The sequence below is a fragment of the Mustelus asterias genome, chromosome 10, assembly GCF_964213995.1.
Source record: "Mustelus asterias chromosome 10, sMusAst1.hap1.1, whole genome shotgun sequence".
In the NCBI taxonomy this organism is placed as follows: Eukaryota; Metazoa; Chordata; class Chondrichthyes; order Carcharhiniformes; family Triakidae; genus Mustelus; species Mustelus asterias.
Genome location: NC_135810.1, coordinates 10,404,273 through 10,431,467, shown reverse-complemented (window position 1 = coordinate 10,431,467; position 27,195 = coordinate 10,404,273). Strand labels below are relative to the sequence as shown.

At 44.2% G+C, this 27,195-nt stretch overlaps 1 protein-coding gene across 1 annotated transcript in view; it reads left to right on the top strand.

Moving 5' to 3' along the window:
• The window catches only part of LOC144499986 (kelch-like protein 1), a 247,975-nt gene that overhangs the window by 31,034 nt on the left and 189,746 nt on the right, over positions 1 to 27,195 (top strand). The window contains exon 3 of the mRNA XM_078222723.1: positions 3,767 to 3,781. Coding sequence (XP_078078849.1) covers positions 3,767 to 3,781 — 15 coding nt within the window. The remainder of the gene's footprint in view (positions 1 to 3,766; positions 3,782 to 27,195) is intronic.

Here is a 27,195-nt window from a genome sequence, read left to right as displayed (position 1 = left end):
CTTCTCGCCATCTGAGGAGGTGGTGAAGAACACATCCCCACACTCACCCTACGCTTCAACAAGCGTTAATTGGATGGAGGCAAGGCTTCCGCCACTCACCTGGGAGAAAGTCCTGTCCCAGAGAGCAATCTGATTGGCTGGCAGCTCTCCAGTCTCTGCAGAACCAGAAGCTGCAGTGGACAGGACTAGGATTGCATGTATTCAGAGAGTCCTAGAGGTATACAGCCCATCGCACTTGCACCAGTCAAAAGATAAACCACCTAACTATTCTCAGCCCATTTTCCAACACTTGCCCCATAGACTTCTAAGCCTTGTGCACATCTACATGCTTCTTAATGAGTGCCTCTGACTCCACCACTCTTTCAGGCAGTGAGTTCAAGATTCCTGCCACCTTTTGGGTGAAAAAGCATTTCCTCACATCTCCTCTAAACCTCCTGCCCCTTACCTTAAATCTATGCCCCCTGATCATTGATCCCTCCAACAAGGGGAAAAGTTTCTTCCTGTCTACTCTATCTGTACCCCTCATAATTTTACCTCAATTCTGTTCCCCCTTAGTCTCCTCTGCTCCAAAGAAAACAATCCCAGTCTCTCCAATCTCTCTTCAGAACTGAAACTCTCCAGCTCAGGATACATCCTGGTACATCTCCGCTGCACCCTTTCCAATACTATCACATCCCGCCTATAATGTGGTTTCCAGAATTGCGCACAATACTCTAGCTGTAGCCCAACCAATGTTTTGTACAGTTTCAGCTTAACCTTACTGCTCTTAAACTTTACGCTTCGGCTAATAAAGGCAAGTATACCATATGCCTTCTTAAGCACTTTATCAACCTGTCCTGCTACCTTACGGGGCCGGTGTACATGCACACCAAAGTCCCTCTGATCCTCAGTGCTTCCCAGGGTCCTGCCATTCATCGTATATTCCCTTGATTTCTTTGTCCTGCCCAAGTGCATCACCTCACACTTATCCAGATTGAATCCCATTTGCCACTGATCAGCCCATCTAACCAGCCCGTCCATTTCATCCTGTAATCTAAGGCTATCCCCCTCACTGTTTACTACCGTACCAATTTTCATATCATCTGTGAACTAACTGATCAACCTTCCTAAATTCAAGTCTAAATCATGCATATAGTCCTCAGAGTCTCAGTCCCAAGAGTGCAGCACCAGGTATGTTTGGGGATCTCAGCGAGGGGTTGGGGGAAGGGGTGATTAGGCCCAGCGGGGATAAGAAGAGGTGTATGGAGGTGTTGGTGGAGAGGCCACAGGAGGAAGGGAGCACCTGCAGGGGTCAGACCTTTTGCCCAATTAAGAGTAGGCTGTTCAATTGAAAATCTGAATAAAATATCGGAACATTGATCTTAGTTTTCAGAGGAGCTGGAACAGGGATGCCAACTCTGGCTGATTACATTTCTGGGAATTTCATCAGCTGATGTTCTGACCTTGTGCCTTGATACCCTTAAATAACCAAAATTAAAAAAAAAACACTTGGCTGATCAAAAACTGTTTGCTGGTGTGTCAGGGGACTAAGCTCTCACACTGTAATTTTTATAAAATATGTGGTGTAGATATCCTCATGGCTATTTCTAAAATGTTAAAAACTGGACAAGGACCTTTTTAAATGGCTGGAGCTATGTCTGCCTGTGACTCTTATTATGAAATTGCAGAAATAAGGTTAAAAACGTGGTGTTTGACAAATGTAAATATTGAAAAGAAATGCTGAAACCAAAAGAAGAAATCATACAGCATTGTCTCTTTAAAAAGCATGTGTCTTTCTGTGGATTTTAAACTGCAGCAGCAGGTTTGCAACATTTGCATCCAAAGCAGCAGTCAGTGTTCCAACATAGCAAAACAGGCTTTTGAATTGAACCAATGAGTTTAAAGCAAGCACGCAGAGCCACAGGACCAATGGAATTCAAATGTGAGGTTTGTTGATAGCCTCAAGTCACTCAGATTGCCGGAATACTGTGAGGTGATTCCATGTGTTTAAACCCGGACAAAGGGGATAGTGGTTAGAGTAAGCTTGCCACCTCTTCAGTCGGAAGGAGGGAGAGGCGAGGTTCTCATATAGAATCTTGCAGTTTAATATATATATCTTCAGAAAATCACCATCTAAAGAGAAAGAGATAGCAACTCAGAAAGTGTTACAGATGGAAGCATCAGAAGAAAGTTCATACTTCCAACAGACGCCTGGCATTATATTATTTGAGTCTTAGCTATGAGGAGAGATTGGGTAAACTGGGGTTGTTCTCCCTGGAAAGACGGAGAATGAGGGGAGATCTAATAGAGGCGTACAAGATTATGAAGGGGTTAGGTAGGGTGAACGGTGGGAAGCTTTTTCCCAGATCAGAAGTGACGTTCACAAGGGGTCACGGGCTCAAGGTGAGAGGGGCGAAGTATAACTCAGATATTAGAGGGATGTTTTTTACACAGAGGGTGGTGGGGGCCTGGAATGCGCTGCCAAGTAGGGTGGTGGAGGCAGGCACGCTGACATCGTTTAAGACTTACCTGGATAGTCACATGAGCAGCCTGGGAATGGAGGGATACAAACGATTGGTCTAGTTGGGCCAAGGAGCGGCACAGGCTTGGAGGGCCGAAGGGCTTGTTTCCTGTGCTGTACTGTTCTTTGTTCTTTGAGAGTGACTATATTCTATAAGGATTTATTTAATTATTACTGAGTGAGTCTTGTAATATTTGAACAGCGTTCTATTGGGGAATTTATTCAGTTTGTCAATTGTTTTAAAAGGTTGTCACCAGTTTTAAAATAAAGAACTGTTAATTGTTCATGACAGAGCACTCTCTGATCCTGCTTTAATTTACCAAAACCAGTAGCTTCCTCCTACCTCACGCATATTTGTATAAGATTATGAGGCGATCCCTCTGCGCAGAGGAAAAAAAATCACCTCTGTGTCACAACACCCTCGAACAGAAGGAGCTGCCCATCAGTATCGATGAAACCTATGCCTCATTTCCTCTGAAGAGGTACTAATGACTAAAACCAAAGGATTGGGAAATATGCCACCATTATAAAGGGGGAAGAAAATAAAAAAAACATCTTGGTGAGATGAGAAATCGGTGCAGTTTAAATTAAATTAAACCTGCTCCTATTCATTACAGAAGGTCGCCGAAAGATAAAGAATATTGAGTTATTTTGCTTTGATTCTAATTTTTTAAAGGCACTTTTGTTAGTTTTCCTTTTGATTTTTGTGTCTTTATTCCTTTTCTTTATTCATTGAGCCTGAATCCCAGAGGACAAGTCAGATCCATCACTGCCTTCACTTATGCCTTCCTGTTTGAAGAGCAGAATAGATCTCAAACCTGTATCAATTCATCCACTGAATTTCTTCCCATTTATCAAGAATAGACATGGTGTTTACAAAGTCACAAGATAGCTACAAAATGAACAAGGCCACTTGACTCACCCTGCCTCATCCATCCAAGGCTGACAGCCAATTTCAATGCTGAAGAAGCCTTTCAGGAGAGAGGTTAAGGTGAAGGCCTATCTCACAGTTTGAGTAGTATTAGGGTGTTTGGGGTTGTAAGGGTTAATGTGGGATTGGGGAAGCAGTTTCAGCCACGTTATGATATAAAGGGAGTGCCAGAGTGTCGGAGTGAATCTGGTAAAAGTCAGCATGAAGATAGCACCTGGCCAAGACTCTATCCTGTGTGTATTGTAAATTGTTATCTGCTATTAATAAACAGTTCTTGTTCACCCTTACGAGCCTCTTTGTGAGACAACATACAACCTTTTTTTTTAATCATTCAGGGGATGTGGGCATAGGTGGCTGGGCCAGCATTTACCCGTCCCTACCTGCCCTCCATTTCAGCGAACATTTCAGAATCAACCAGTTGCTGTGCGTCTCAAGTCACATATAGGCCAGACCAGGGAAGGATGGCAGATTTCCTTCCCCCAAGGACATTAGTGAACCAGATGAGTGTTTAAAACAATTCACAATGGTTTTATTGTCATCATTGGACATTTCATTCCAAAGGCCGAATTCTCTGGCCTCCCAGCTGCACTGTATGTTTCCCTCTAGTGGGAGGTGGCGCGTTGTTTGCTAGCGGCAGGATTCTCTGCTCCCACCGCTGTCAATAGGAATTCCCACTGACGTCAACCCACACCGAAGGGAAAGCCACGGGCGGGGGTGCACTGCCAGCAGGACTGGAGAATCCCGCCGACATGAACAGCCGGCGAATTCCGGCCCAGATTTTTATTGAATTCAAATTTCACCATCTGCCATGGTGGGATTGTGAACCCGAGTCCCCAGACCATGACCCTGGGTGTCTGAATTACGAGTCCACTAACAATACCACTCGGCCAAGACAACACTTCAGGTGGATGTAAAAGATCCCCTGGCATTATTTTGAAGGAAAAGCAGGGGAGTTATCCCTGGAGTCCTGGACAATACTTATTGTTCAATCACTGTCATTAAAATGGGTAATCTGGTCATGGTCACTTTGCTGTTTATGGGAGCTTGCTGAGCACAAATTGGCTGCTACATGTCTTACACAACAACAGTGACCACTCTTCAAACGTACTTCATTCGCCATTAAGTGCTTTCAGATGGGCTGTCACCTGAGGCCGGAATTGAACGTGGATCCCTGGTGGTACAATGGGTTGTACTGCTGCCTCACAGCACCGGGGACCTGGGTTGAATGCTGACCTCGGGTCACTGTCTGCGTGGAGTTTGTACGTTCTCCCCATGTCTGCCTGGGTTTCCTCCAGATGCTCCGGTTTCCTCCTACAGTCCAAAGGTGTGCGAGTTAGGTTGATTGCTCATGCTAAATTGGCCATAGTGCCCGGGGGATTAGGAGGGTAAATGTGTGGGGTTATGGGAATAGGGCCTGGGTGCAGACTCAATGGGCCGAATGGCCTCCTTCTGCACTGTAAGGATTCTATATCAGATGGTTGTGCACAGTGCTACACAGATATTTCATTCTTTATTTGATTTCTCTTTTACCTAAAAAAAGAAACCTAAATTCCTCTCCACATTGCATCCAGCTACTGTTTGTAGGGACTGCACCTTCATTCTGGAAGTCCATACTACATGTAGATCATCCTTTGTGCAAGAAACTCGTCGGCATTAGTCCAAAATGTGCCTTTCACAAATGTGTTCTTTCTCCTAAAGTCAACTTTCAGCTGGATAGTGTTGTAGAGGTAGCTCTTCATTACCATTTACTAATAAAAACTGTGCAAGGTCGCTTCTGATTCATCTCCTTTCAAGGTTGACAAGCCCATATTTCACCCGCTATTCCTTGTAAATCAATGCTCAGACATGAGGGAATAGTCGCATGGGGTTCTCCTGTGCACTTTCCCCAGAGCTTCAATGCCTCCCATGAACGTTGGAGAACAGAACCATAGGTATTATTCAAATTTTTGTCTGCCTTTACAGCTCAAGCAGTTCTCACTTGTGTTCTGCTGATTTGGTTAGACGAGCCACCACTTTATTTGTTTGGTGAATTGTTGCTAGGCGGTGAATGCACCTAATGGGGTAATTATATACTTTCACCCTTCTTTCACAGAGCAGGGCTATATATTTGGAGTATAACTAATCTGCAGGCCTTCGGGTGGCCCGGTGGCACAGTGGTTAGCACAGTTGCCTCAGGGGCCCGGGTTCAGTTCCAGCCTTGGGTGACTGTCTGTGTGGAGTCTGCACGTACTCCCCATGCCTGTGTGGGTTTCCTCTAAGTGCTCCAGTTTCCTCCCACAGCCTGAAAGACAAGCTGGTTAGATGCATTGGTCATGCTAAATTGTTGCTCAGTGTACCGAACAGGCTGGAGAATTGGCAATTAGGGGATTTTCACAGTAACTTCATTGCAGTGTTAATGTAAGCCTACTTGTGACACTAAGAAATAAACTTCAACTTTATAATTAATGAATGGAAAATCATGGGATTGTGCTTGCTGTGCACAAAATGGCTGCCACATTTCCTACATTAGAATGGTGATTATATTTCAAAAGTACTGAATTGGCCATAGAGCACCTCAGGCCGCCCTGAGTTCATGAAAAGAACAATGCGCGGGATCTTCCCTGCCCATCTGTAATAACTCCACGGAGGCCAAAGTCCCATCACTAAGTGACTTTATTTACAACATACATCTGTACACAGCCAGCTCTGCAGTTGCTCCCTGCTGAATGCAGGCTGGGAGTCTGACATACCTGCTTTAAATAGGGAGCATGAGACTCCCTGATTTAACCATCAATTAGGACTCATCAGATAGTTCATACTCTAGCAAGCCAACTTCATTAGCCTGGCTGAAGTCATCATAGCCCCCTCCCCCCCACCCCACGGCATGTTTCGCGGCAGTGCAGGTTGCCCACCATTGGCCGTCAGTGGCATTCTCTTGTCCCGTCCTTGCAAACGGTGTTTCCCGTTGTTTGCACCAGCCGCCAAGGGGTCGCCATCAGCGGGAGCCGAAGATCCCACTGGAGAGAACAGGTGGAAAATTCCAGGCAATATAAACATATAAATATAGCAGTAGGGTGGTATGGTGATTCAATGGTTAGCACAGCTGCCTCACAACACCAGGAATCCGGATTCAATTCCGGCCTCAGGTGACTGTCTGTGTGGAGTTTGCATGAGCCCCCCTCGTCTGTGTGGATTTCTTCCAGGGGCTCCAGTTACCTCCCACAGTCCAAAGATGTGCAGGTTAGGTTTACTGGCTATGCTAATAAAGAAACTACAGGAAGTTGTGAATGTAGCCCAATCCATCACACAAACCAGCCTCTCATCCATTGACTCTGTCTACACTTCCCGCTGCCTCGGAAAAGCAACCAGCATAATTACACAACCCGGACATTCTCTCTTCCACTTTCTTCCGTCGGGAAAAAGATACAAGAGTCTGAGGTCACGTACCAACTGACTCAAGAACAGCTTCTTCCCTGCTGCTGTCAGACTTTTGAATGGACCTACCTTGCATTAAGTTGATCTTTCTCTACACCCTAGCTATAACTGTGACACTACTTTCTGCACTGTCTCCTTTCCTTCTCTATGAATGGTATGCTCTGTCTGTGTACCGCGCAGGAAACAATACTTTTCATTGTGTACTAATACATGTGACAATAATGAATCAAATCGAATCAAAATTCAAATCAAAAATAATTGGCCCTTAGTGTCCCAAGATGTGTAGGTTAGGGCGAATAGTGGGGTAAATATGTGGGTTATGGGATAGGGCTTGGGTAAGATGCTGTATCGGAAAGTCGGTGCAGGCTTGATGGGCTGAATGGCCTCCTCCTGCACTGTAGGGATTCTGTGATAAGTCTTTCCTTTCGGCACAATGGAAAGGCTGATAGTCGGCCTGCCTGTATTAAACATACCTCGAGCAACAAGTGAGTTACACTGCCAACACCATTTCATCAATTATAAAGAAGCTCGCCACTTTTCAATGTGAATCCTTATATAAATGATATGCTAACAAATACATTTGTATGATTCCTGAATTGATCTCTTTTGTAAATCAATTGTGATAGACTGGAGATGATCAGAAGCAAGCATGTGTTTGAATGAAGAGGCAAAAATTACTTGATGTACTTTGGGGCACATGATATTATAAGATGAGTTTTATTGAATAATTTACACTGTTTATTTTAATAGGAATACATTTGCAGCATCAAAGTGTACTCACTGCTTGATAATGATGACCTGCTGTTAAAGCCATACGCAGAAAATACCACGGTGGCACAGTGGTTAGCACTGCTGCCTGACAGCGCCAGGGAGCCGGGTTCAATTTCAGCCTTGGGTGACTGTGCGGTTTGCACATTCTCCTTTTGTCAGTGTAGGTTTCCTCTGGGTGCTCAGGTTTCCTCCCACAGTCCAAAGATATGCGGGTTAGGATGATTAGCCATGCTGAATTGCCCCTTAGTGTCAGGGAGACCAGCAAAGGGCAAATACATGGGGCAAAAATGGGGATAGGGCCTCAGTGGGATTGTTGTCAGTGCAAGCTCAATGGGCCGAATAGCCTCCTTCTGCACTGTAGAGCTCTATAGTTCTAATTCACCTTAAGGCAGAATATCTTATGTTGTCGTCATTGCTAATAAAACAATTTATCATCCTTTAGAAGGAGCAACAACAAAAATCAAGCTCTAAGCAAAGTAATGTATAAAACAATATACTTCAATTTGTCTACAGCTTTGCCACAAACAGAATGTTCTGTGGTCTCATGTGGCACATTTATTTACGCTATTAAGGCATTCCATCTTAATATTGAACATTGTGTTAGGTCTCGGTGAGGAAGGATGCAATACTCCCTCTTTTTGATTGTAACAGTGCTTTTTCAAAAATTTATAAGGATGTATGTGCTAACACACACACACACACACACACCTTCAAGTTACAAAGTAGAGGAAGTTAACTGTTGGCCATGTCAGGACTCAAGAAAAAAAAGACAAAGGTTCACTGATTGTAAGTCCTCCGCTGTTGTTCTTGACTGAAACAGTTCTCAGACTGTAGTCCTTGGTTTTCTCCTGGAAAAACTGCTGTGGAAGTTGAAGATTTCTATAGGATGTCTTTGTCTGCTACCCTCAGTCTGATATAAGCAAACACAGAGTTCAATTTTTACCTATAAGAGAGCGAGAGAGAGAAAGGCAAGTAATATTTTTGCTGCTCACAGATGTTCCTTCTGCAGACTTTCCCAGAGCAAGCAAGATTTGTGATGAATACATTTCAAAATGGTGATCCTGGTCACACAACATTGTCTCCACATCAATTGAATATTCCACAATAGGTAATTGATTAGCTCATACCTGGACAGACCTTGGCTATTTTGTTATGGGCGAGGTGATCAGTTTTTAATGTTCAAGTAACCACTTCTGAATGGCCCATCCTTCCGTGTAATAAGCCAGGAAGAAGAATAGCAACAAGGTGACTATTATCTCTGTGGACTCACCATTTCCAGTGTGATGAAATGAAATGTGCCTTTTATAGTGATGCAAATTATGGCATTTTAAGTTTCAGTCCACCCTTGATGTAATCCTCACCATAAACAGGTGCGAAATTTCACAGGAGTGTTGTCTGGGCATGTCCTTTTTGTAATCCACAATGGAAACTTCCAGAAACCAGACAAATTTTCAGTTTCAAACATATCAGCTGACCTCTGGCAGCCATCTTAAGTCAGTGTCATTGCCTTAACAGTTGAAACTGTCTTTTTTAAAAAAAAATGTTCCATTTGTGAATCCAACAGATGAAATTGAAATCTAATATTTGACGTCAACACATGTCAGTAACACGTGCAAGTCACGGATTGTCTGGACATTATCACCTGTAGAGTTTGAGGCACACAGTGGGACAGCATAATAATTTGGGCTCAATTTTACCATCAAAATGCACCTGTTTTTGGGCGCACAAACTTGGTAAAGTTAGGCGTGAGGTGAATAGCGTGATCCGTGCCCGCCTCCGCGCTGGTTCCCCCTTTACCAAGGGCCTAAAATGGCCACCATCGGGACCATGCCCGAAACGGACACAACGTCAATTTAAATGTATTTGCATGCAAACTTATGGGCACTTCCACCTTTACCATCGCGTTCACCCATCCAGATTCGGCACGAAACAGACATGCTCGGCAAAGGTCTGATTCGGGCGCTCCAGCTTCTGAGGAGGTAAGTTCCGAGCTTCCGGCGGCCCTCTGCTTCAAATCGGTGGGACGGCGGTGGAGCGGGGGGCCGGTGGGAAGGCGGGTCAGATGGCTCTCTGACTCAGATCGGGAGGGTGGAGGGCAGTGGGTCAGATAGCTCCACTCAGATCGGTGGGGGTGCAGGGGGCATGGGGGGGTCCACTGCCACTCTGCTTGTGATCGGTGAGGGGGAAGAGGGGTCCACTGCCACTCTGTGTGTGATTGGTAGGGGGGGAAGGAGGACAGGGGGCCGCGATCAGTCTGGGTAGCGGGGGGGGGGGTGTGGAATAAGGGGGTGATTAATGTTGTGGGGGTGGGGCAATGTCTGTGGGGGCCAGGGGAAGGCATTATCCGGCCTGGGAGCGATGTGGCAGGGGAGTGTTTTTCTATCTTTTTTTACTGCGCTGCGCAGTTGGAGGTGCCGATCGGAGCTGTAGGATTTTGGGTGCATTAGGCCCCGCCCATAGGTTTGTGCAGCACGATTCAGAATCACTGCTATTTTTTTCAGGCAGAGTGCGTATGGGGCGCCTGAGAACGGGTCTAAAAGTGGGATCTGGAATACTCCCAGTTTCAAGTCCGCCCAACACTTAGAATGAAAATGGTAAAATTGGGCCCTTTATCTTTATCGAAAAAATATGTTTTCTAACCTAAATTTATTCTATCCTTCAATGTTAAATTAGATGTTTTTGTTGATGGGAGCATACATTTTGCATGGATGTCAATGCCTTCAGTTTGTACTTACAAATCATTAAAAGAAAATTTAGTCTTGAAGTAAAAACTTCAACTTTCTATGGTGAGTTCAGTTTGTACCCATCTGGGTGGCACTGTGGCACAGTGGCTAGCATTGCTGCCTCACAGCACCAGGGACCTGGGTTCAATTCTGTCCTCGGGTGACTATGTGGAGTTTGCACATTCTCCCCGTGTCTGCGTGGGTTTCCTCCGGGTGCTCTGAATTCCTCCCACAGTCCAAAGGTGTGCGGGTTAGGTTGATTGGCCATGCTAAATTGCCCCGTAGTGTCAGGGGGACTAGCAGGGCAAATATATGGGGTTACAGGGATAGTGCCTGGGTGGGATTGTTGTTTATACAGGTTCTATGGGCCGACTGGCCTCTTTCTGCACTGTAGGGATTCTAAATATAGCACTGTCAATGCATTTAAATAGTGAGACAGAAAGTAAGCTACAAAGTTAGCAGAGAAACATTTGGACAGATGTATTTAACAATCCATCTGTTTCTCATTTGAAGTTGATTAATCATTTGCATATAAATAATGGTGAGCTCTCGCATTAAACTGACGTTTTGACAGCTTATTCTTCCATGTAATGATCCAGTGATCAGAAAATCATGGGCATTGTGCATCAGCCACATTCATATCTACACCTAATCCTCCAATGCAATGTCATCCTGACTGACGCTGTGCTTAAGGAACAATTGCCTTTGCGTGAGAATTGTATGTGAGGGACTCTCGCATCACTTGGGTTCGTACTGTCATTCGGGTTGATCATATCTTAGAACGAAAGATTGCTGCCTGTTCACTCAATCAGACCTCAAAAGACGAGTCACCTGGGATTAATCCTCAACTCCTGAATCATCTTTGCAGTGTAACTTTTGATTGGTTCAGTCAAACAATCGAGTACATTTCAGCACTAACATTTTCTGTGACACTTATAGCCAATACATCAGCTTCTGACACACCCAACCAGAAGACCTAAAATATATCTGGCAGCATCTGTAGAGAGAGAAACAGAATTAGCGTTTTGGGTCCATACGATCCTTCTACAGGATTGAGGAGGGATAGAAATGTAATGAATTATCTAGTTTTGATTGATTTTTATCTTTTTTGATTTGATTTATTATTGTCACATGTATTAAGATACAGAGAAAAATGTTGTTTCTTGCGTGCTATACAGACAAAGCATACCGTTCATGGAGAAAGAAATGAGAGAGTGCAGAATGTAGTGTTACAGTCATAGGTAGGGTGTAGAGAAAGATCAACTTAATGCAAGGTAGGTCCATTCAAAAGTCAGATGGCAGCAGGGAAGAAACTGTTCTTGAGTCGGTTGGTACGTGACCTCAGACTTTTGTATCTTTTTTCTGACGGAAGAAGGTGGAAGAGAGAATGTCCGGGGTGCTTTGGGTCCTTAATTATGCTGGCTGCTTTGCCGAGACAGCGGGAAGTGTAGACAGAGTCAATGGATGGGAGGTTGGTTTGCGTGATGGCTTGGGCTACATTCACGATTGTAATGTTGTTAGTTGGAGGAGGTAGGGCAGAATAGGACAGTGTAATGACTTTAACGAGGCCCATGTATGGAACTCTTCGAATATGAGCTTCCAGATTAAGGCAGTGATAGTTTTTCCAATTAGGGAACCCCACATGAGTATATAAGGTGGAGTGTCAGAGTCATGGACATTCGAGTTTATACTCAGTATGAAGAGTACCTGTCTGTGTACTTCTTACTGTGCAAATAAATCTAAATTTGGTGAAGGGACATCGGCCTCGGAGGAGTTATTTCAGACGGGGATTGGTCGGAGAAAGGAAAAGATTGACAAGGTTGCCATTGGACATAAGACAAAGGGGGTGTATCCCCTTAACTCTCTTTCTCTCCCTTAACTCTGTTTCTCTCTCCACAGATTCTGCCAGAGCTTCTGAGTTTTTCCAACATTTTCTGTTTTTATTTCAAATTTCCAGCATCTGCAGTATTTTGATTTTATACCTGAAATATCACTTCACAACATCTCGAACAATCAACAAAAAGACATACTCTGCTTCAGTTACCTTGAACACCTTTCCCTCCCGTTTAACAAAATCAACAATCTTACAGGCAGGTACATTCTCTCCACCGCCCCAACAAACATCTGTTAACGTACCTGCTGGGACTGTGATGGAATACACTCTACTTGTTCTATATTGTTGCAGTTGCAGCAACACGCAATAAGCTCTACATCATCCAAGACAAAGCAATCTACTTGACTGGTACCTCATCAAGCACCTAAAACAGCCATTTCTTCCATCACTGTCACACTGTGGCTGGAGGATGTAGTCTCTACAGGATGCATCAGCTCAGTAAATCTTTTTACAGTACCTCTTAAACTTACAACACCCACCCACCTAGACGGCCATGGAAAGCAAGTGCATGAGAGCACCATCGCTTATAAGATCCCCTCCAAACCCTGTTGTCAACAAGTACCACTATTCCTTCATCACCTCTTTGTCCAAATCCTGGAACTCCCTCCCAACAACACAATGGAAGCACCATCACAACATGAACAGTGAGCCATGAAGGAGAACCTTCTCAAGGGATTGGCAATAGATGTTGGCCTTGCTAGCAATACCAATATCCCAAAATGGAATTAAAAAAATCTCCCTGCAGCTCTGAATTCTGACTTAACATGCAAAGCTTTGACCTGTGGAACAAATACACAGAATTTTCTTTTAATTCTTCATGGAATGTGGGCGCACTGCCCATACTCTAACTGCCCTTGAATGAGTGGCTTGCTAGGTCATTTCTGAGGGCATTCAAGAGTCAACCACATTGCTTTGGCTCCGGAGTCACATATAGGCCAAACCAGGTAAGGATGGCAGGTTTCTTTCCTGAACCGACATGAGTGAACTAGATGCACTTTTATTAAATCAACAGTGGTTTCACGGTTACTGTTAGACTTTTAATTTCACCATCTGCCGTGGTGGAATTCAAACCGGGGTCCGCAGACCATTATGCTAGGTGCCCGGATTACTTGTTCAGTGACACTACCACTACATCACCACCTCCTCAGGTGAAATAGATCATAAGAATTCATATCTCCAGACCCCTCACAGCAAGCTCTTTTGATTCCCACAGGTGGTATCCATCCTGTAGCATCATCTGCTATCCCAGTTCTGTTCCCAACTCTTGCAACTCTCATATTTAATCAAACAGTTCTATTCTCCTGTATAAGGCTCTGGTCAGAACCCACTTGGAGTATTGTGAGCAGTTTTGGGCCCCATATCTAAGGAAGGATGTGCTGGCCTTGGAAAGGGCCCAGAGGAGGTTCACAAGAATGAGCCCTGGAATGAAGAGCTTGTCATATGAGGAACGGTTGAGGACTCTGGGTCTGTACTCGTTGGAGTTTAGAAGGATGAGGGGGGATCTTATTGAAACTTACAGGATACTGCATGGCCTGGATAGAGTGGACGTGGAGAAAACATTTCCACTAATAGGAAAAACTAGAGCCAGAGGGCACGCCCTCAGGCTAAAGGGACAATCCTTTAAAACAGAGATGAGGAGGAATTCCTTCAGCTAGAGAGTGGTGAATCTGTGCTGCAGAAGGCTGATTAGGCCAGGTCATTGAGTGTCTTTAAGACAGAGATAGATAGGTTCTTGATTAATAAGGGGATCAGGGGTTATGGGAAAAAGACAGGAGAATGGGGATGAGGAAAGAAATCAGCCATGATTGAATGGTGGAGCAGACTCGATGGGCCGAGTAGACTAATTCTGTTCCTATGTCTTATGGTCTCCCAGCCTACATGTCCTCACCTTATCCTTGTTTTGCTGTCCCATATAGACATGGCCAAAGAGGTATTAAGATCCATTGGGATGACCAGGCTAACTAGCAACCTGATCTCAGACAAGTATTGGAAATTAGAAACACAGCAGAAAGATTGACTGAAGCAGACTGCACTTGCAAAGAACAGAAAGCACCAATACAAAAGCTTCATTTGTGAGAGGTTTCACTCGTTTTTCCAGCCCCTCCGTGTCGCGGTGACTTTTACTCCTTTTGTTCTGTTCATTAATTGAAAGATTCTAAAATTGGCTTCAGCACCCTTGGGTGAAGCAGGATAGAAAAAAAAAATCAATGAGGATTCTCACTCTAATGAATAAACTAACAGGAAGTTTATAACATCAGACAGAGCCAAAGAGTAGGATCGACAATTGGAGCAAATGCCAAGGTAAAACCGAGAGAGTGTCAAGAATAATTAGATAGTGGAAGAGATGGTGACTGGGAGGGAGAGGCTAATTATTCCTTAATGTTAAAGATCGGTGGCACAGTGGCACAATGTTAGCACTCTTGCCTCACAGCTCCAGGGACCCGGGTTTGATTTCCCGCTTTGGTCACTGTCTGTGCGGAGTTTGCACGTTCTCCCCATGTCTGTGTGGGTTTCCACCGAGTGCTCCAGTTTCCTCCCACAGTCCGAAAGACGTGCTGGTTAGGTGCGTTGGCCATGCTAAATTCTCCCTCAGTGTACCCGAACAGGCGCTGGAGCGTGGCGACAGGGGGGGGAGTTTTCACAGTAACTTCATTGCAGTGTTAATGTAAGCCTACTTGTGACACGAATAAATAAACTTTGAAAAATAAATAAATGCAAAAATTGTAAAATGCACTGGGATATGGATTTTTTTCATTAAATCATGGCACTTTGTCAAACTCCCATTTTAAAACTGCATAGATGAGGAAAGCCATGGCTAATTAATTGACTCATTGTGAAGGATTTGAAAATCTAAGAGACACAAGTTATAATGGGAATGCCAGAAATGAGAATTCAAGTGCAACCTTGTTCAATAAACCTGTAAAGTTAAATGCCTGCAGAATAAGTTAGCAAGCATTTCTATAGAGAGGGCAAGGAAACAACCAGGTGTGATTGATCTGTTAAAAATAAGGACAGGCTTGTTAGATTAACAACCCCTTTATTATTTCTAACCATTTTTCTATCTTTATATCTAAAATAGCATTTACTCCACATTGTGGTGTGCAGCAGTGTTTTGTTAATCACAGGGGCACAGATGAACCTTGATAAATAGTTTGCATTGCAGCGACATAATTGGGCTCGTGCTTTTTATTTAATGAGTGAATCGAATTGGTGCACTGGGACTGCTTTGCTTGAATCGGATATGAATTTATTCATACTCTGCTCTTGCATCAGATTTTGTACATTGTAATCTGTGAAATCACTGGGACGCATTAGCTCGAGTTCATGCATATGCCATTCATTTAGTCAAGAAACTTGACAACTTTAATGTTTTTTAACTCCATAATAAAATAGCAGGAGAATTATGCAACGGCTTCCAAATTCGCTTTAATAAAACCACCAACTGATTTGAAGACATTGATTTATCCGATGAATGTGAAAGCAAGGTGCTCAGGTGCAGAAGCGCAGATTCAAAAAGCATTTCCCAGCTAATAGATAGCCTAGGTCAAATAAAGCAAGCAATAAGCCTGTCAAAAATCTACTTGGCAATTTTTAATAAAGGTTGATTTATTCACATTGTGGATGTCTCTACTTTAGATCATTTCTCAATGGCAATGTCTTTGACTGCATCAGACTCTCTCAATTGTATTGCTTTGAGATTGCAGTTTTGAAATGAATAAATGGTAACTCAGATAAAGTCAAGCTACATTTTACCAGTAATGATGTTAGAGGACATGTTCCAACCATTTCCAAGGGATATTTCTTGGGTTTGTACGGAGGCCATGTCACTCACAACACAAAGAAGCATTCATTCTAGATAGAGGGGAATTTACTTAGGTCACTGGATGGGAAGGGTTTCTTTTTACTCACTTGCTGGCCAGCATTTATTGCCCATCCCTAGTTGCTCTGGAGTCACATGGAGGCCAGACTTGGTAAGGTTTCCTTCAGTAAAGGACATGAGTGAATCAGATGGATTTTTCCAACAATCGACAATGGTCATCTTCTGGTTGGGATGCCAGTCGGATTCTGCTTCCCATTGGCTTTCTCTGAGACTGGAATAACAGAGAGTGGGAAACTTCTTAGAAATGTCAGTTAAATAATTAAGAAGTGGTCGGTGTTGTTACGAAACCAATTGTTAGCTGTTTTAACATTAAGGGCCTGATTTTACCATTTTGAGTCTCAGTGCCGAATCTGGGCGCCAGTTAGATCCGAGCCTGGAATCCTCTTTCCAGCGCGCCCATACGCTTTTTGCCGGCTCCGGTCCGATTCGCGCTGTGGGCGGGGCTTAGCGCTGCCAGACCGATCGGAGCTCTGAACTGCGCATGCGCAGTTCGAAAAAAAATCTGAAGCAAAAAGCAGAGAGAGCGGCTCTCTGACCCAGATTATCTGCGGGGGGGGGGGGGGGGAGGGAGAAGGAGAGGGGGCGGGACCCAGAACACCCTCTGGGGGCAGGGGGGTGGGAGGAGGAGAGGGGGTGGGACCCAGATCACCCTCTGGGGGGGAGGGGGGGGGGGTGGGAGGGTGAGAGGGAGCAGGACCCAGATCACCCTCTGGCGGGGGGGTGGGGGGGGGGCGGTGGTGGGAGGAAGAGAGGGGGTGTGACGGGTCCATTTGGCTCACCAAATCAGCTACAATACTGCGTTCAGCTTCTACTGAACCATCTTGGATACAAAGGATAATGGCATTAGGGTTCTACATGTAAGCCTTGCTTATGCTAAAAATTATATCCTTGGTGTCGGCAGCCATTCCTGATGTTACAGTACTGATAACACCAGGAAGATCGACCAGTACCATTCATTATCCTTTGTATCCAAGATGGTTCAGTAGATGCTGAACGCAGTATTGTAACTGACTTGTTGAGCCAGATGGACCCACAAGGCAGAAGGACCATCTTTGTGTTGACCAAAGTGGATTTAGCTGAGGAACATACAGCTTATCTTGCTAACGGAAGGATGGTGGAGTGAGACCAACGATCGAGGTAGTTGGGGGTGTGCTCTGACGAGGGGGGCCTGCCTCCCAGAGGTGTCTGATCTGGGGAGGGGGGGGGGGGGGGTGCGTGTCTGCCAGGGTGGTTAGCTTTCTCAGAGAAAGCCAATGGGAAGCAGAATCCGACTGGCATCCCAACCGTGAAGGATGGTCGAGGAGGATGGTGACTTCACAAGGGCAGAGAGGGCTTCGGAGGTTCCCCTGCAGAATAGAAATCCGCTTCGGACTTTTATTCTGCAGGTCGCTAAAAGCGCGGATTCGGAACGGGCCAGAAGACGGCAAAATGGGATTTGGCGGTAGGGTTGGGCGCGTGGTTCATTTAGTCGATTTAAATGCATGCTAATGCATTTAAATCGTCGGGCCGCCCGATTCGGGCACACGTCCGGCCCGCGCCCAAATCGGGTGTCAGTAAAGCCGCGAACTGCTCGGAATCGTGTGCAGATCGCGGTATTGGCCCGCGCCCAACTTTACCGCGATTTCGCGCCCGAAAACGGGCGTGAAGTTTTGGTAAAATCGGGCCCTAAATCCTGAATTACCTAACCATGGGACCTGTTTGCTAATCTGTCAACAACTTACCAGATCAACAAGGAAGCACTCAGTGAAAGGGCTTCTTCAATGCACTGGAAGGCGAGGAAGGATTTGACCTGCCACAGTGAAAAGCAGTAAGAAGTTTAACAACACCAGGTTAAAGTCCAACAGGTTTATTTGGTAGCAAAAGCCACACAAGCTTTCGGAGCTCCAAGCCCCTTCTTCAGGTGAAGACCTTCTTCACTCACCTGAAGAAGGGGCTTGGAGCTCCGAAAGCTTGTGTGACCTTTGCTACCAAATAAACCTGTTGGACTTTAACCTGGTGTTGTTAAACTTCTTACTGCGTTTACCCCAGTCCAACGCCGGCATCTCCACATCATGACAGTGAAAAGCTCCAGCCATGGCCACAAAGGAGTTACTGTTTAAAGTAATTCCTCCCTCAGAGAGTGGAAAGAGTTTCTATTTATTTACTCTATCAAATCTTCCTCTGTGTGATTTGCTGCCTGATTGAATCCTTTCATGTCTTTCTGAACTAATGTTTCCATACTAAGCGCATAAGGCAAAACTGGGATTTGTGTTTGGAAAATATAGGATAAGTATTTCTGGACTGCCTATGGTGCCACGTGTATTCAAGAGGCAGCTAGATATAGCACTTGGGGTGAATGGGATCAAAGGTAATGGGGAGAAGCAGGATTAGGCTATTGAGTTGGACGATCAGCCATGATCGGATGAATGGCGGAGCAGGCTTGAAGGGCCAAATGGCCTCCTCCTACTCCTATCTTCTATGTCTATGTTTCTACGCAAAATTGGACAGGTAGCAATTTTCAGTCACATTCTTGTAGCTCATTTGTCTCATATCCTCAAAGTCATTTGTTAAATGTAAAGGTGCATGATCTTTGTACTGCATATGCATTTTTATCTCCAGGTTCCTGACAGCAGTTTGTTTTTATCTCCCCACCTATGTTCCTCAGGGCAAAAGCACTTGCTTACCTCCATAGTATCTGCCAAAAAAATCACCTGGACTCATCCACAGTTGTGGCCCAAGTGAATCAGGATTTTGCATAGCCAAAGAAAGTGACAAATTCTTACAACACAGCAGAGGGAGTTAAGACTTTAACATGCCAGGGGAGGTAGTGGCATAGTGATATTGTGACTGAATTAGTAATGCTCTGGGAACCCCGGTCCGAATCCCACCACGGATGATGGCGAAATATGAATTCAATAAAAATCTGGAATTGCAAGTTTAATATTGCAAAAATCCATCTGGCTCATTAATGTCCACAGTAAGAAGTCTCACAACACCAGGTTAAAGTCCAACAGGTTTATTTGGTAGCAAATACCATCAGCTTTTGGAGCGCTGCTCCTTCGTCAGATGGAGTGGAAATGTGCTCTCAAACAGTGCACATAGACACAGAAATCAAGTTACAGAATACTAATTAGAATGCTAATTCTAATGATAATTCTAATTAGTATTCTGTAACTTGATTTCTGTGTCTGTTTGCACTGTTTGAGAGCACATTTCCACTCCATCTGACGAAGGAGCAGCGCTCCGAAAACTTATGGTATTTGCTACCAAATAAACCTGTTGGACTTTAACCTGGTGTTGTGAGACTTCTTACTGTGTTCACCCCAGTCCAACGCCAGCATCTCCACATCATTAATGTCCTTCAGGGAAGGAAATCTGTCATCCTTCCTTGGTCTGGCCTACATATAACTCCAGATCCACAGCAATGTGGTTGACTCTTAAATGCCCTCTAAAATGGAGGGCAGTTAGGGATGGGCAGTCCCAGCCAGCGAAGCCCACATCCCGTAAATAAATTTGAAAAAACATATGCGCCATAGGTTAACAATTAAATATAACATGATCAACAACATATTGTATCATGAATAAATAAATAAGTAAAATTGTTTTGCCTTTATTCACAGGAGTCCGGAATAAGGATACACAATAGAGCTAGGCCACCAGGGATGATGGCATGGTGGCACAGAGGTTAACATAGCTGCCTCTCAGTGCCAGGGACCCAGGCTCAATTCCAGCCTCAGGACACTGTCTGTGCGGAGTCTGCACGTTCTCCCCATGTCTACGTGGATTTCCTCCGGGTGCTCCGGTTTCCTCCCACAGTCTGGGTTAGGTTGATTGGCCATGCTAAATCGTCCCATAGTGCCAGGGGGACTATCAGGGTAAATACGTGGGGTTACGGGGGTAGGGCCTGGGTGGGACTGTGGTCAGTGCAGACTCGCTGGGCTGAATGGCCTCCTTCTGCACTGTAGGGATTCTATGTTTGGAGCCACTTCTTCGGCAATAATAATCTGGAACTTTCTCATCCTAAAAACTGTTGAGGCTGGATGTTAGTTGAAAATGCCAAACTCAAATTGAAGGATTTTTTTGAGACAAAAATCGAACTAGGTCAGATAAATAGAATTAACACACAAATCAGCCATGATCTAATTGAATGGTGGCATGTCACAAAGACCTTGAGTGGCCGAATTCTCATTTTATTTACCAGTTAATAAAACAACGCTGTAAACATTCAGGACTTAGAAGCAGGATAATTTGCACTTTTTAGATTCCCATTTATACATAATTAGAGTTTTGGGACTGGTTTTTAGGTTAATATTACAACAAGCATATCCAGATGGCATGTTCTTCAGATAGTTCAAAGCAATCGAGGTTTATCAGAGGCAAATTCAACAGAACAAATTGATTGCAATTCTTGAAGTATGTGACAATTAGCATATGAGAGTAAGCTAATGAATAGAATATATTTCAGTCTATGGTAACTCATGTAAAAAATATTAATCAGATAAAATTTATTTAGTTATTATACTAGGATTATTTGCCTTGACAATTTGAAACCACAGTTACTAGATACCATTGCTAACAATTCTAATTATATAATTAGTGTCAAACAGAGATACCCTACTTCACTCAAGGGGCTTAGGACTCTTGTCTGTGATAATTATTAATGATTTTCCAATTCATTTGCTGAAATGAACATTTCACTTTTTAAGTGACATTGAATTGAATAGGAAAGTTAAAACATGCACAGTCCTATGGCATTTATAGGCCACTAACACATTATCTTTAATTCTGATAAATGTAATGTATTGATATTAGAAATTGACATGATCAATTATTTTCAAAGAAAGACCTGTATTGATTTTTAAAGTTTATTTATTATTGTCACAAGTAGGCTTACATTAACTCTGCAATGAAGTTACTGTGACAATCTCCTAGTCGCCACACTCAGGTGCCTGTTCGGGTACACTGAGAGAGAATTTAGCATGGCCAATGCACCTAAACAGCACATTTTTTGGATTGTGGGAGGAAACCGGAGCACCCGGAGGAAACCCACCCAGACACGGGTAGAATGTGCAAACTCCGCACAGACAGTCACCCAAGTCGCAAATCGAACCCGGGTCCCTGGCACTGTGAGACAGTGGTGCTAACCACTGTGCCACCATGCCGCCCGTGATAATGGGACATCCCAAAATGCTTTAAAGCCAATCAGGCACTTCAGAAGTATAGTGACTGTTGTAATGTGGGAAACATGACAATCAATTTATGCACAGCAAGATCCCACAAACAGCAATGTGATGTTGGCCAAGGGGCTGGGGGAGAACTCCCCTACCCTTCTGTGAAATTGTGCAAAAGAATTCTTTACGTCCATCCAAGAGGACAGGTGGGGTTTGAAAGATGGCTTAACATCTCACCCAAGAGATTGCAGCTTTTTTGACATGCTCAACTCCTGAAATCACAACTTTCTGACTCAGAGACAAAAATGCTAAGAACTAAAACCATGGCTGACACTCAACATGCAGCCGGAAAACCAGTAAAACTAAATATAACCGCTGGAATTTTACCGCCCCCGCCCCCTCGCCACGGGAATCGGAGGGGGCGAGGGGCGGGCCATGGAAAGTCCATTGACCTTGGGTGGGATTTTATGGTTTTGGGATGAGCGAGGCCATAAAATCCTGCCTAATATAAATATAAATTGTATGCAGATATATAAACACAAACATAATTGAACAGTAGCAGAGTGGTTACTAGTGGATTAGTGACCTTGAGGCCTTGACTAATATTCCAAAAACATGGGTTCAAGGCTGGAGATTTCCCATCATGCCTGCTGTGGGAATCGTAGCAGGCGGGACAGAAAATTCAGCGGGACAGAAAATTCAGCGGGACAGAAAATTCAGCGGGACAGAAAATTCAGCGGGACAGAAAATTCAGCGGACCATTTAAAGGTCCATCGTGCTTGGGCGAGAATTTCCAGTCTTGGGGCGGCGCGGCCAGAAGATCCCACCCCAAATCACAACACGGCAGCTGGAGTAATTTGAACTCAATTAATTACATATATCTGGAATAAAAATAACAATTACCAGTAATGGTGATGGTGAGACTACCAGATCATTATGGCTGATGTCCATTAGGAAAGTGATCTGCTGTCCTCACCTGCTCCGGCCTTTATGATTTGATTTGATTTGACTTAGTATTGTCACATGAATTAGTATACAGTGAAAAGTATTGTTACTTGTGCGCTAAACAGACAAAGCAGACCGTTCATAGAGAAGGAAAAGAGAGAGTGCAAAATGTAGTGTTACAGTCATAGCTAAGGTATAGAGAAAGATCAACTTAATGCAAGGTGAGTCCATTCAAACGTCTGATGGCAGCAGGGAAGAAGCTATTCTTGAGTCAGTTGGTATGCGTCCTCAGATGTTTGTATCTTTTTCCTGATGGAAGAAGGTGGAAGAGAGATGTCCGGGTGTGTGAGGTCCTTAATTGTCTTGACTGCTTTTCCGTGGCATGGGGAAGTGCAGACAGAGTCAATGGATGGGAGGCTGGTTTGCGGGATGGACTGGGCTACATTCACGACCATTTGTCGTTTCTTGCGGTCTTGGGCAGGGCAGGAGTCATACCAAGCTGTGATACAGCCAGAAAGAATGCTTTCTATGATGCATCTGTAAAAGATGGTGAGAGTCATAGCTGACATGGCAAATTTCCTTCATCTTCTGAGAAGATAGAGGTGTTGGTGGGCTTTCTTAATTATAGTGTCGGCATGGGGGGGCCAGGACAGGTTGTTGGTGATCTGGACACCTAAAAACTTGAAGCTCTCGACGATTTCTACTTCGTCCCCATCGATGTAGACAGGGGCATGTTCTCCACTGCACTTCCTGAAGTCGATGACTATCTCCTTCATTTTGTTGACATGGAAGGAGAGATTATTGTTGTCACACCAGTTCACCAGATTATCTCTTTCCTGTACTCTGCCTCTATATTTGACTCCAGAATCACAGCAGTGTGGTTGACTGTTAACTGCGCTCTAAAGTTACCAACCACACCATTCAGTTCATGGGCAATCAGGGACATCCACATCCTGTAAATGAATATATTAAAAAATTGAAACAATCCTCTTACTTGTCACCCCTACATCACTGTTGACACCAATGAAAGTTAGTTGTGATTTTGTTATATTTTTAGCTTTTAGGTTTGGCAGTATGCATCTTAAATAATGCATTGAAAAGTACCACAGTTTGATCCAAATCGGATGGAATGTAAATTAAGTTAGAACATCTTACACAGTTAGACTGAACTGGGTGTATAATATTGATCTTTATAAAGGTTCAGGGGAGGAAATAGTTTGAGGCCAGAATAATAGAGAAAAATAATAATTTGGGAAGCAAAAGGGAAAAGGCAGAAACAGTGGGATAACAAAGTCAGCAGTATTCAAGGATGTAACACTTTTTTAAAAAATTGTGTTTGGTTCTACAGGATTGAGATTAATGTTGTAAAATCATTCCTGTCACGGGAGCTGCTTATTGCCACAATATTAACGTTTATTTCAGTGCTATAATGTGGGAGGTTAAATACTTACAAAGTCAGCTTGCTGGAGAACACAGCCAGTTCCGAGGGCATATCAGCACTCTGAGGCACTCATTTGGAAAAGTACCATTAAGTGTGATGGCAGTGAGGTGACATTTGACTTCATTGCTTCAGCTAAGAATTGTTACACAAAAAAATACTTCCAGATTTCATGAAACCTATTTGGAATAGGTTTTAATTCCTAATTAAGGAACTTACTTCAGAAACAGGGGATGGGAAATACTCGGCTACATATCATCCTGCCAGAAATTACAACTTGTATTTATATGGACTCTTAAATGCACCAAGACATTTCTCAACAGTTTGTTTTTTAATTCATTCATGGGACATGGGCATTGCTAGCTGGCCGGCATTTATTGCCCATCCCTCGCTGCCCTTGAACAGCAGTTGAGAATCAACCACATTGCAATGCCTCTGGGGTCATATGCATGCCAGACCAAGTAAGGACATCAGATTTCCTTCAATAAAGGACATTAGTGGACCAGATGGGTTTTTCTGATGATTGACAATGGTTTCATTGTCATAACCAACATTGGATGATGAGTTGCATAAGGAGATATTAGGTGGAATCATAGAATACAATCATAGAATCCTATAGTGCAGAAGGTGGCCATTTGGCCCATTGAGTCTGCACCGACCATAATCCCACCCAGGCCCTATCCCCATAACCCCACATATTTTACACTGCTAACCCCCCTGACACGGCCAATCAACCTAACCCGCATATCTTTGGGCTGTGGGAGGAAACCAGAGCACCCGAAGGAAACCCACGTAGACACGGGGAGAATGTGCAAACACCACACAGACAGTGACCCAAGGCCAGAATTGAACCCGGGTCCCAGGCGCTGTGAGGCAGCAATGCTAACCACTGTGCCACCCCAAATCTTCTGCTCTCTCTCCGGTGATGAGGTTGGAGGTGGGAAGTGCATATAACTAGGTCGGGATGGTGGTGTACTTGAAAATTGCCTCCTTCCCACATCCTCAAGAATTAATTTACACATTTGAAGAATAATTCACTGTACTGCACCTTTTTCACCTGGCTCAAGTTGGAAGGTTTTGTGAGAAAGGTACGGTGGCATTTCAGGATAAGTAACTTAGAGCAGAGTGGCAATCTGATTGCAACTCTACCAAAGCTATTGCCCTATGACTATAACCTATAAAACTGCTGTGCAGAGTCAGGAACAAAGCTAGCTTGGCTTCTCATTTTTTCACCTGCACACCACAATGTGAATCAATCTATTTCCTTATTGTACTCTGTGCGTTCACTTAGATTAGTATAGGCTGAGGACATTCAAATGACTTGGGTAAAACATGTTAACTACTGGGGTGTGGGAGAGGAAAGGAAACAGGAACATAACATATGGAGCTTTATCATAGAATCATAGAATCCCTACAATGCAGAAGGAGTCCATTCAGCCCATTGAGCTTGCAACGACAACAATCCCACCCAGACCCTATCCCATGTATTCACCCTGCTAGTCCCCCTGACACTCAGGGGCAATTTAGCATGGCCAATCAATCTAACCCGCACATCTTTGGAGTGTGGGAGGAAACCAGAGCACCCGGATGAAACCCATGCAGAAATGGGGGGAACATGCACACTGAACAGAGACAGTGACCCGAGGCCAGAATTGAACGCGGGGTTCCTGGCGCTGTGAGGCAGCAGTGCTAACCATGGTAATTCTCAAAAAGGAACATGGGTAAATAACTGAAGACAAAAAAAGAAATTGCGGGGCCACAGGAAGACTTGGATAATGAGATGGGAGAAATTGTACAGCACTTTCAAATTTCCAAATATCCTCCCTTTGACATTCGATGAGTCTATACACACACATTGGAAAGCAAAAAATGAGGATGGAGAAGACTAAAGATCCTTTCAGTTCCAGTAACTTTTCATAGGTTTTCATTTACTAAGATAACAACAACATCCATCAGTATTTCCAAGAATTGTAAAAGAAAGACTTGCATTTATATAGCGCCGTTCATGATCACCAGCACTCTACATCCAGTTAAGTACTTTGAAGTGCTGTAATGTAGGAAATGCGGCAGCCATTTTGAACACAGCAAGCCCCCGCAAACAGCAATGTGATCGTGACCAGATGGTCTGTTCTTTGTGAGATTAAAAAACATAAGAACATCAGAGCTAGGAGCAGGAGTAGGCCAGCTGGCCCCTTGATAAGATCATGGCTGACCTTTTTGTGGACTCAGCTCCACTTACCCACCCGCTCACCATAACCCTTAATTCCTTTACTTTCTATTAATGCAGAATAGAAAGGTTTCTCCCGCAGGTCATGATAATGCTCCGAAAGTACATCCCAGTGGGGCTGCACAAGTTTCATCCGACAAGCTGGAATTCCCTCTTCTCAAAGCATTGGATAATTTCTCCCACAAGCTGCCTTATTTATCTATTTATATATCCTTGCCTCAAAAACATTCAATGAAGTAGCCTCAACTGCTTCACTGGGCAGGGAATTCTACAGATTCACAACCCTTTGTGTGAAGAAGTTCCTCCTCAATTCAGTCCTAAATCTGCTCCCCCTAGTTCTAGTTTCACCCACCAATGAAAACAATTTCCCTGCTTCTATCTTATCTATTCCCTTCACAGCCTTATATGTTTCGATAAGATCTCCCCTCATTCTTCTGAATTCCAATGAGTACAGCCCCAGTCTACTCAGTCTCTCCTCATAAACCAACCCTCTCAACTCCAGTGCCAATATGTCCTTTCTCAAGTAAGGAGACCAAACTGTACACAGGTTGAGTGTAGGATATATATAATGACCAGGACGCTGGGGATACTCCACTAGTTCTTTTCAAAAGAAATGCCATGGGATTGTTTGCATTCACCTGAGGGGGCGGGTGGGGTCCCAATTTAACTTCACATCTAAAAAGGCAGCACCTCCGACAGCGCAGCATTCCCTCAGTGCTGTAATGGAGTGTCAGCTTTGATTCTTCCAATCAAGTCCTGGGGCGGGCACTTAACCATTTGGACTAAGGATGAGAGCGCTACCAACTGAACCAAAACTGATAATTGCACGTAATTTGGTTTATTCAAGGGTAACTTATTATAAATTACTTTCATCATGTTTGACCGTCAAAAAAAATGACAATGTTCATAGAAATCATAGAATCACTACAGTCCATTCGGCCCATTGAGTCTGCACCGACAACAGTACCACCCAGGCCCTATATCCATAACCCCACACATTTACCCAGCTAATCCCCCAATACTAAGGGGCAATTTAACATGGCCAGTCCACCTAACCCGCACATCTTTGGACTGTGGGAGGAAACTGGAGCAGCCGGAGGAAACCCACACAGACACGGGGAGAATATGCAAACTCCATACAGACACAGTAAGAAGTCTCACAGCACCAGGTTAAAGTCCAGTAGGTTTATTTGGAATTACGAGCTTTCGGAGTGCTGCCCTTTAATCAGGCTCCACACAGACAGTCAACCAAGGCTGGAACTGAACGCGGGTTCCTGGCGCTGTGAGGCAGTAGGTGCTAACTGTTGTGCCACCGTGTCACC